This window comes from Pempheris klunzingeri, chromosome 1, assembly GCF_042242105.1.
Source record: "Pempheris klunzingeri isolate RE-2024b chromosome 1, fPemKlu1.hap1, whole genome shotgun sequence".
Lineage (NCBI taxonomy): Eukaryota > Metazoa > Chordata > Actinopteri > Acropomatiformes > Pempheridae > Pempheris > Pempheris klunzingeri.
In genome coordinates this window covers 10,702,282-10,714,169 of record NC_092012.1, presented here as the reverse complement: position 1 = coordinate 10,714,169, position 11,888 = coordinate 10,702,282, and the positions used below count along the sequence as shown (strand labels likewise).

The window sequence follows — 11,888 nt, the reverse complement described above, 5'->3', positions numbered from 1 at the left end:
GAAACATTTCATCTAATTTCTACAGTTTTAGTGACTCTTTTTGTTTAACTACTCTATTTATAGTCCTTTTTTGAGCTCACGCTGGGTTGAAGTTTGTCTCCCCTCCTGCAAGCCAAATTTATTAAACTATCAAGAAACCAACCAACAAAGGTCGGTTGCTGCTGACAAAAACGACAGCAAACCAAACCTTACTAATTTCTTGCGACTGCAGTGAATGAACATGCAAAAAGTTCAGACCTCAGGATACCACTCAGCTGTTTGAAGAGGGAATAAATCAGCGCTTTGCGACAGATAGCAAGATATTCAATATCTGTTGTGATATTTTGCATGATTGCCAAATATGTGCTATTTGTTTGAAAAGCGGCGAGGGAAGAGTTTTCTCGCTTTTAACAACAAAAGCACCGACAAACATCTCTGCGGGACGAAAGAACAAAGACAAAGAACTGAAAGAGGGCAAAAATTTACACTGGTGTAATGCACTAGTGATCAAAGAAATACAGACAAAACACACAAAAACACACCTGCAGAGACAGATGGAGGTAGCCCTGCTAAAGAAGAGAAAGGGCAACACACCGCTGAGAGTAACAGTGGTAGACTGCAAAGAGGGAGGGATAATACAGAAGGATAATAATAAAGAAGAATCCATTGTTGGATTAAGTAAGTGTTCAACTACAAATACTGCTTAAGCACTTTGTAGAGACATGAACATTTCATCTAAGACCGGTCTGGCTTGATCTATAAACAGGAAAGAATGAGAGCCTGACTCGTCCCCGTGTGACGCTATTAGGGTGTTGGTTTACCACCATAACTGTCTCCTCCTGGATTTGAGCCCAACAACAAGGTGACTCGGCTCTGGCTGCACAATGATCAGTCAGGTTCTGCCACAGAGTGATGCTCTGTGATGCAGCTTCACAGTACAGAGACACAAAGACACAAACTCAGTGTCTCAGCGCTTTGAGTTATTATAAGCGCAGGGGAAAAGTTTGGGGAACAGCTCAAGGGTTTCGGCGTTAATGAACGGAGCGATTACAACAAATTTTCGTTTAGAACCTAAACGTACAGACGAGGAGATCAGTCAGAAACACGGGATGAAATTTGTTTTGTGTTGGATTGTTTCATTGAGGGGAGCAGTAGCCGGGCAAAGAACGGAGATTCCAGCCAGAGATAGCAGAGCACATGAACTCTAAAGCAGCAAATTGTAGTTTTTCAGACGTCTGTCTCGCGCACGTCTGATGGAACAGATGCACTTCAATTTTAATCAATAAAACAGTCTACACAGGCCATGTGACAGCTCACATTTCACTTTCACTTGCGACCTAAAGCATCTTTTTAGGCTTCAAGTCTATTTACATCAGTCTTACACACCTAAATACAGTGTTTGCTGTGAGTGCAAAACGACGGCAATCACACAGTGCTGTAGCTGAACACTTCAGTATACTCAGTGAGACAGCTGAAGGTGCAGACTTGCTGCTTTCAGCACTTAGCCTGTGTCAACATCATACTTTCTGACTTATAAAAACCGTTGCCAGTGAGCATAATCCAGCCAGCAATTACTTTTCCACCAAAATGTACTTGGCAAGGCAAATTAATAGCATTTCTACATGTTTTGTAGGAGACAGCGATGGATGGCTGCATCTTTCCCAACCACTTTCCACAACTGTGACTGACACCATCAGCGGTAATTACAAAATGATTCTGCCAAAACAACCTGAAAATAGAAGGTGATTTTTGCACCATAAAATTCCACAGTATGATGTGTACAGGCAGTTATAAATACAGCATTTCTCACTCTTTGACTCCTGGGGAAAAGAAATAGTGACAAATCTGTTGATCTGCTTTGTACTTCCCCCCCTCATCTACAAATCCTCAGACACATTTTTAACTTCATCTCCAATCAAAGAAGCCCAGATTGCAATCTGCTGCACAATATGTTTTGCTCCACTTTATTAGGCCCATAGATAAACCTCATGGCTGGAACGCAGGCCTGTGAGTAATGAAGGCTCCCTTAGCATAACAAGATCCTACCCTCCTTATGCTCTTCTTCTCCTCTCAATTTGTAGTGTCTACGAGTTTGGCCGGTCATTTTCCTGCTTTACGTTCAAAGGAGCAGGCTGCACAGATGCTGTAACAAAATGAAATCATTTTTTAGCTCTTGAAAGCATGCAGGCAATTAAAGAAAATGTATTGTAAAATATGCATGCAGCTCCAGGTTCTTGCTCTTGATGTGGACTAAATGTACTCCAGCTAATCATAATAACAATTAGTCAGTGTTCTTACCTGACACACACACACACACACACACTTTTATGAAGCAATTTTGTAAATTACAATAAAGCGCACATTTCTGCAAAGATGCAAGATCAAACCTGAATAATCTGTAAACCAGAAACATGCTTACAGCATATTCATTATCTTGTCAACATCTAGGCATGTCCTCCGAAAAGCCGTATTAGGCAAAGGAGAAGACCACCCACACACATAATCTCCTTGATCAAAATAACATTCGAGAAACTGAAAAGAAAAAAAAAAAAGAACTTCAGCGACACAGGTGAAAGTAATTCTCCGTGGCACTGGAAAGAAACAGAGAGAAGTACTAATGAACTCACTTCTGAAGGAGAAGCAGCGGTTTTACAAAAAGCTGACGTGTTGAAGGAGAACGGTGATTGCTGTTACATCCTCGTAAAGAACCATGAAAGACCTTAAAAGAAAGTGGTTTGATTTTAAACTGCTCAGTAAAGGACACTGCAGCAGCAACAACTGCTCTGCTCTACCAAACTGCCAAGTGCATCACCTGGGAGGTGGTTTTTTTTTTCTTCTTCTCTGGCTCGGCTCCAGATGGGGACAGTTTTGTCGCTCCCAGTGCTGAAGATATTCACCAGCTGACAGGCTACGGTAAGCAGACCTTGTCAGATAGCAAGTTTACTGCTCAGCACATCATCTCTCTCTGTCTCTGTCGCTCAGTAACTCTCTTTGTCCAGATTACATGGGAGGTTTTTGACTTAATCAACTGTATATTTACTGATTCGTGCATTAAAGGAGGCATATGTTCTTGTTTAATTAATAAAAGTCAGTGATAAAGTTCACATATGCTTCACAAGCTTTGAGTCAGGTGTGGCTTTTATTTAGACAATTTAACAATGCAGATCTGCACAAATCTTGGATTTTTATCATGTGTACACATAATTATGTGGGGTTTTATGAGCAAATTAATTTACGAATTATCAGAACTGAGCTTATTATGTAGCAAATCATGCACTGAGTAACTACCGAAAATCTTTTAGGACGCTGCACATTAAAGCTTAACAGAAAAAAAACATCAAATTGTCACTTGTGAGAATTTGGGCTCTGAGCCCTTTGAACCTGTGTTGTGTGTTTTCAACATCAGTGTGTCGGTTCTTAACCCATTTACAGCTGGCAAGTGCTGCTAACTAGTATCCAGTTAGGATTCATGCTTGTAACTGCAATACAGATATTTTCAGGAATTAAAGTCATGTCAGGTAAAGTCATGTGTTTAGATGATTCTGTCTCCGTCTGTACTTGATCAATAAGAAAGAGTTTAGTATAGCCACAGCGGGAATGTGATCTGAGCTTCTGCTCACTGGTATTGATATGTATGTTTGAAATGTGTGATTAATGAAAGAGACGACACATTTTTTTTGCCGCATTTTATTGTAAATGGGTCTATAAAAGTAAGCAATACAAACAAAGATACAACAAATATATTAAGATATGAGTAGTTTCAGTGGGAATGTAGGAGAAGGAAAGCATCAATTGTGATAAACTAGTAGCTAGATGATTTTTTTTTTTTTCTTTTGTGCCACATTTTGGACGATGATACTCTTAGACACTGTTTCCTTTTAGCAGACTTGTTCTCACTGTGTACAAATGTTGTCACTAACAATGACACAGACAAAACTAGTCTAGTGCAACCAAAATCAACTTGTCAAACGACATTGAATTACTGTTATAGCCTGCAAATTACAATTATATGGCATAACTGCTTTTAATTGATCAATTGTGTATATATATATATATATAAATATATATGCAGTATATTTATAGTTTTATAGAATACAGATAACATTTTTATAGAAAATACAAACAATTCAATCAATGCTTTGAATATAAAAGACACTCTGTCACTCCACAAGGGATGAAAAGACTCAAAGAAGAAAGGAAATGAAAAGTAATAAATGCAGACATATGTTTTAAGTATCGTACATGAACAATAACATGCATACAAAGATAACTAATGTGTAATTAAAAACTAAAATATGGTTAACACTATGATAAAGGTGTAAAATACATGCTTTAGAAGCTATTATAGAAAATACCAATGACAAAGGAAATGTGAGATAATTTTCATTCATTTTTGCGTACTTCTGGATTATAAAGAAAGTGCTCAGCAGCATTGCATCTTCCGCTACGTTATATAGGAACATGTATGTATGATAACCAAACGTTTTTGGTAGTGCACTTTACAGGCTCAGAGACTGTGCTCAGCCTATTTGGCTGTATTTTCTCTGTTGAACTCTAATGTAGGGCACTGATTTGCTCAAGTGTTTCTGCTGAACTTCTGTAAATCAACCTCCATCTGCATGAAGTTTTTTTTTTTAAGAAAAATTGTTTTATGTCTGTACCATCAGGTGTTACAATCATGGTCCTCAAAGTCATGGTAGTAGTTTTATATAGATTGTTTTTTTGTTTTTTTTACAAAGCTTTAAAAAAATTGTCCTTATTTCTTCATCTAATGGTAATATTTGTAATTCAGTCGCCCTGCTATTTACACTTCTCAACTTGTCTTAAAAACAAACTCTTCTGCTTGTTTGCAATATTGCTGAAGGATAAATCTTTGGGTTATGTTCAGAGCGCATTAACATGTGTATTGTATGCTGTATATGCACGTCATTTTAGAGATAATGTGAGAATGAAGCTCACAAGGCCCTGAGTTTGGCCAGCAGAGCCTCCACATCTGACTCTCCATTGGTGCTACAGCTACTGACCGCCGCACGAGTGGAGGTCGGCTTGAAGGCTGGAAGCTCTGCTTCAACCTCCATCTCTTTTTCATTTGGTTTAATCGTCTCCCTCTCCACCACCCTCTCTCTGTCCATGCAGTAGCTGTGACTGGGAGTGTTCCTGTACCTGCGGCCTGACTCCGAACATACAGCAGCTTTGGCCCGGGCTGCAGATGGATGGCCTTCAGACTCGTTATGGGCCTCCTTGGCGGGGGGAGCTTTCACCGCTGCTGAACCCGCATTTATATTCTGCCGGGAGCGAGATCTTTGCAAAGGTGCTTTGTTGTTTTCTGTGAGTGAAAAACAGAAGCAGAGCGGTGAGCAGAACTCTCACTCTCTCAGAGAGGGAAGGAGGTGATGCGCAACTGACTTGTTAAATGAATGGAAGCAAGGGGTTAATCAGATTACAGATTGAATTACAAGCAAGACCGAAAGTTGGAGAGAGGTTCAAAAAGAAAGCAAGGGAATACAAAATGTAGTGTCAGTCATTCTGCAGCGAGTACGACAGAATGACAGAAATCATCAGGCAGTAAGAAGATGTGCTTTAGCTGGCATATGCACATGCAAAACAAAGCAAGGGTACATACAGTATATATGCATGAGCTCACTGCACACACTCTTATTCTGGATGAATACACACACAAACACACACCAGGGAAGCGTGTATACACACACTGATGAGGACAAATTTTCTGCAGCAGACTGTGGCATAGAGCAAGCTCAATATGATGAAATGGATATGGCTGATCAACCGCAACAGAAACTCAATAACGTTGTACGTCGTCCTTTTCCAATCTCCCAGTCTCTTTCCCTTTTCTCTTACATGACACCCTCCCACCCAGCTCCACCTCTACTGATTCCACCATTATCATCCATTCTCCTTCCTCCGCTTTTCATCTCAGCTCTCTGTTGCTGCAGAACTCCTATTCATCTTTCTTATTTCTCTTACCCCCACCCCCCTCCCGCCGCCCTCCTCCTCTCTCGTCAGCATCCCGCCCTCCCCTCAGGTTTCCAACTTAAAACACACAGCCAGACAGACAGAGGAACAGAGCGACGGCCCAGATCAGACCTACGTTCTGAATTATAATCCCTCTGAGTAGATCTTAGACTTCATCATCAGTATGTGCGCGCTGGAAGGAGAGGGTAAATCCATATTCATGTGACCTTGAGCGTGAGGCTGAGAGGAGTGGCGCAAGGAAAGACACCACCGCATTTAAAGTTTCCTGAGCATTAAATGTCTGGCAAACAGGAGTCAAACACAGCAGAGCAGAACAGAGCGACCCGCTCTGTCAGCCAATCGGTAATGAGTTTGGAGCGTGGCCAGTCAGTCATGACAGTGTGTTTTATGGGCCGCGCTGACGAATGACAACGAACGTCCCTGAACACAACCTCTGACAAATAAATAAGGATAAAGGGAGGAAAGAGAGCAGGAAGTGACTGCAAAATTAAGCAAAGAAAGCAAACAATCACACACACACACACACACCACATTGACACACAAACTAGTTAGGCAAACAAGAGGCAGATGGGGATTTTAAAAGGGTTAAATGAGTAGAGTGTGATGCCTTGCTGCTGTGACTGAACATTTACCACAGCTGAAAATCCAAGTCTCCTGTCATTAAGCCAGCCTCTTTGCTCTCTCTTCCTGTTGTTGCAGTTTCGATTGTTAAAGATGACAATTATTCCCTGCTGTCGATCTTCTTGTACCACACTCCTCTATCCTGTCCCTCCTCTCCTCCTCGAAAATCCTGTCATCTGGCCCCTTGTGCCCGTGTCTTTCAGCTCGATCCGGGCAATGCCCCACAGACACACAATTCCTTTATAAATAACACGCTCACAGATTCAGAGCCGATGTTGAGAAAATTATCAATTGTGGTATCAGCAATTTGCATTTTAATATCTTGTTTGCACTTCTGTTGAAATTTCAAACTGATGGCCTTTCCGTTTTGTTTGAGAGAAAGAAACAACATGCAAGTGGGCATTATCAAACATCAGTTTTGACAATATTCAAACATGTACATCTTTGAATTTATTTTAGCATTCATTTGCATGCATTATCATTTAACTATTTTCTGCTCTGCATGAACCCTTTAATGATTAGATATGAAAAACACATACTGGTGAGAAGTACAAAGGATTGTATCAATACATATAACTTTACACTTCAAAAGTAGATAAAAAAGCACACTTCAATAAGACCTCTTATCCAAAAGTGCATTTCTTTTCTTCCTTACAGGGCCCTGGCCTTTAGTGGCGAACATGATCAAAGTGCTGGCAAGTTCAGTTTCTTCTCACTGCCTGTCTGTGACACCTTGCTGCCCCTTCCTTTGAAGCCTCGCTAGCTTCTCAACATATGCCTTCATCTAAGCTGTAAAACACGTCTGAGAGATGTAAAACATGTCTCATCTCAGGTTGGACTCCTTTTAACCAATAACTGACACAGGTTTGCGGAGGAGAACGAGTCAAGTGGAATTTGAAGAAAAAAACATTTATCGAACACATGCTGTGATGGTTGCTGCATTTATCCCTCTCAGACAATTGGATCCAGATTTAGATATGTGATAAGCAACCTGATATGAAAATTATGGACACACAGTCAGTCAGTTGCAATTCTGCTAAAGCGTGATTTTCAAATTCAATTAATTTCATTTTGACTGGCAATAACTTTACCCACAATTCAATTTGGCTACCAACAGTTCAGTCTTAGGTGCACTATGCTAGCAGCGGCCAACGTAGCTTCAAGCCGCTAGCTTCAGGCAGAGATTAACAGCAAGATACAGAGGTCTGGCAAGCTCATTCCTTTGTAAATCCACAACTCCAGTTTTTTTTTCCATTTTAAAACTTGTAGTCCTCTGCCCCAACTGACTCAAGTGACATCACTTGAGGCAACACTTTCCACAACTATTTTTTTTTTCCCCCACAAAGCAGTACTGCTCTCCAAACCCTGTAAACACACATTGACGTATAAAATTGGTGAAGTCCCACTTTAACAATAAGCGGTGACAATAAGGGCAAAATTTAGGATAGTCCCCAAGGAGGACGCATTTTTCACTTAAATGTCAGCAACTGGGTACTGGATATGGTTCACCTCGATTTCAGGGTCATTGTCATCGATCTAAATCTAACACTTTGAACAACACTAAATGGGTGCACGTCCTTGTAAATGAAATAGCTTCTTGCTTCAGTTATTGCTTTTCACCAGGAGTTGCAAGAGAAAGGTAGTGTTAGTTGGTATTGCTTTGTTTTTAGCTTGGTTGATTGTTCCTGAAGCAAGTCAACATTTCCGATAACATTTTATAGTTCTTGGAGCATTCTGTGTTCTTTAAAGAGCAAGTTGGTGATGCCACTAGCACCGATTTTAAGGTGTTGATGCATGTTTTGCTTGATGGATTCAGACTATTTTTATTTTAAACGTCACTGATAGATCTGGATCAATTTTTGACATTCTTTGGTATCAAATTTGAGTTGGGTCTGAGCATTAATGTAGCGACAGCTCACACTATTGTATTGATTTTCTGATACGTAGCAGCTAAACATTACACTTGGATGTGATAGCAGTTCAATGGAAAACCTTCCCTGTGCAATAATATAAAAGACTGTGAGAGATATTTCTTTATTTCAGCTGCAAACAGCAGCAAAAAGGAGCTCACATTTCCTCATGTGAGATCATTTGTTCCATTTTATATTTGCTGCTTCAACTGATGCAGATGAGCTTTTACTCATCTCTCCCCTCCTCCCCTCGTCTGCTCTCTTGAAGTTTCTGAGAACATAGTCGACAGGCGGAGGGCGGGAGCCTCATCGCAGAGACAGAAAGTCTTGACTATGGCAGTACTTGCCCGTCCTTTTTTTCCCCATGACTGTCTGCCACCATTGTGTTGACAGCAATTTCATCTACATTAAAAGCTGTTTAATGATTGGAGAGATTGGAGAACAGTCAGCACATGAGAAAGCCCGAAGACCAGCGTCTAAACATGAACACAATGCGATTCTGCTAAACTACCAGTCTATCAAAGTCCTGAGTCTGCTGCTGTCCTTTACTTTGCTGGAAGGCAGAATGAAAAAAGAAAAACAGTTGGAAAAGAATGATAAGAAAGCTGGCAGAATGAGCTTCTTGCGTCTCTTCTTGCTCTTTTGCTGAAAATAATGTGTCTTTAAACTGTAAGTCACACCGCCCACAGCCTTTAAACCAGCTACTGACACTGGTTTTGTTGCAGCACAAGACATGCAAAATCTCAAACAAAACAGACTAATCACTGCTGTGAATGGTTAGAGAATATCATCAGGAATTTCAAGATGGAACCATGGTGGTTTATTAAATGTCTGATAGACTGCCACTTTGTAGGAGCGTAAAAGGCCCTGTCCAATAGAAAACAGAGTGTTTCTTTTTTCTATCTGCAAATAGCTGCGGAGAGGAATTCACATTTTCCTCTTGTCAGATCATTTGGTCCATTTGCATTTGCCACTTCAAATACAGATGCAGATGAGCTTCTCCTCTCATCTCCTGCCCCCCTCCCCCTTCTCTCCACTCTTATGAAGTTTGCAGTATTTGATCACTTTAAGAAGAGAGCAGTCATGCAGACTCATAAAAATACAGACACTGAAGTGACTTTTTCTCTCTGCGGAGTGACTGACACAACACGTTGAAGTTTAGCAAGATCAAACACACATGCCATAAATCACAACACAGCTAGCTGGCTTGTTCTGTCTGATGACGATAATTTGCCATTTTTTGCATCTACTTGTGGCACATTTTGGGACAGTTTACTGCACAGCGATTAGGTCAAATGTACCGTATGGAACGAAAACACTTATTTTGTGCAAAGTTCGATGTATTTTGACAATCCTTGTCACTGGTGGTGAATATTAAGAGAGTATACTGTAGTAGAAGAAAGTGCTTTTACCGTGCATTACCCGTGGTTCACTAACTATGATTCACTGTACAAAGCACTGGAAATACACAACGTTATTCCTGGATTTATTCAAAGAGTTCAAGTATGTGAAGTATATGGCTGGTACTTGGATTTCCAAATGTATGCTCAGCATTCCTCTGATTTTACAGCACCGGTTCATCACAGTCGTTTTGCTACCTTGCAATAAAGAAGGAAAATTATACTGCAGTACCTCTGAAATAACAGATGAGAATGTAGGTGATGGCTACATTTATCTGTGATTGACAAATTCTGACATTTACCACACAATATATGGACACGACTGACTGAAAAGAAAAAGCTGGACCACAAAGAGACTGAACAGGTGTACGAGAAGCTGAGCACAAGCACGGCCGTACATTACCACTGCCATCAGAAAGCAGATGCAAAACAAACTCATCATTTTATGTATGTAATCATGAGACTGTGTGTACTGTGATGTGGCAAACACGTTTGTGTTTGCACATACAGAAAGGACGTAAAGCTACATTTAAGAGTTTAACATGTACAATGTTACATGTTACAAATGTGACTCCAGTGAATCTTGTAAAAAGTAAAAGCCAGCAGACAGCTTGTTATCTCGCCTGTGTGCATTAGGCTGGCTGTAATTAACGATCATTACCTGGCAACACACCAGTCATTGAAGGTTTGTCCCTTGCTTGCTCATTGTAGTTAACGGTGTGTGTGTGGAGAACAGCCTGTCTAGCTTCTTCTCATAGAAAAACAGCAGACAGGATTAAAAAGGAGGACAGGCAACAAGCAATGAAAGGAGAGTGGAAGGAGGACAACATTGGAAGAAATGGGATGATGAGGGAGAAGATGACAAAATGGGCAGAATGAACAGCCTGAAGACAGTGGCGTGATTTGGAGGCAATGACAGTGATTTGGACTGGACTACAATAGAGTACAAAAAGAGAGGGAGCAATAAGGAGACAGAAGAAGAGAAAGTAGGGGAGGTTTAGGGATGGATTGTTGAAAGAGCACTATAAAAATCCCTGTGGGTAATGTGAAAACCAGCACTGTTATAGGTAACTGAAGCCTGTCCTGCTCTAATGCATATCAAAGTGTTTTCTTTTGTTGAGCAGTGATTTGACTCTCCCCTCTTCTGTCTCTCCTCTCCCATATATTTAACAACCCCAAATATCTTTGTTGAAATACAGCAGAATGGATCACAGTGTTAGTAGAAAAGCAACATCATTTGAAAGCCTTTTAGAAGGATGTGTTCCAGTGTGTATTCACGACTGGGTGTGGAATTTTTGTCCCCTCTTGTGTGAATTATTTTTCTACCACAATCTGGCTTCAGGTTTTTATCTATGAAAGTTTTTTTTGTTAAGTTAACAGCTAGTTGTGGGCAAAAAGTGCTGAAATAATTAGTCGATCGGCGGTTCAACAAAAAAGAAATCAACAAATACGTTGATAATCAGTTAATCTTCACAAGTTTTACCTAGTGAAGATTGTGAGTGGTTTTTCTTTCAGTTTTTTCATTTTTATATTGTTGTTTGGGTTTTGGACTGTTGGTTGGAAAAAATAAACAAGTTGATGTCTGCTTTGGAAACTTGTGACTGTTTCACTATTATAGATTGAATAATGAAGAAGATAATTAACAGATTCATTGCTAATGAAAATAACTAATTGCAGCCCTGCTAGAGAAGTAATGCATCTTATCAAGCCTCCCTGAAGTATTTATTTATTGACAGTAATGCTCAGTCCAACTGTGTTGGCTCTTCACAATCACTACTTTGGTATAGCTCATTTGTAAGGGCTACAAGCTAACTTTCATAAAAATGCTACTAAAATCTATGAGTTAAAAATCAAACCAATATAATGGTGATAAACCCATCCTTAGAGGTAATCTAGTATATGAACTCAGTAGGTGAAGCCTGGATAAGATTCAAAAGAGAGAATGGGTAATTTCCTTGACATTTATAGGTCACCCTCTATGACT

At 40.1% G+C, this 11,888-nt stretch overlaps 1 protein-coding gene across 1 annotated transcript in view; it reads right to left on the bottom strand.

The window, feature by feature from the left end:
- Window positions 1-4,867: 4,867 nt before the first annotated feature.
- LOC139198786 (protein diaphanous homolog 3-like) overlaps window positions 4,868-11,888 on the bottom strand; it is a 163,894-nt gene continuing 156,873 nt past the window's right edge. The window contains exon 28 of the mRNA XM_070827734.1: window positions 4,868-5,305. Coding sequence (XP_070683835.1) covers window positions 4,935-5,305 — 371 coding nt within the window. The 3' untranslated portion in view covers window positions 4,868-4,934. The remainder of the gene's footprint in view (window positions 5,306-11,888) is intronic.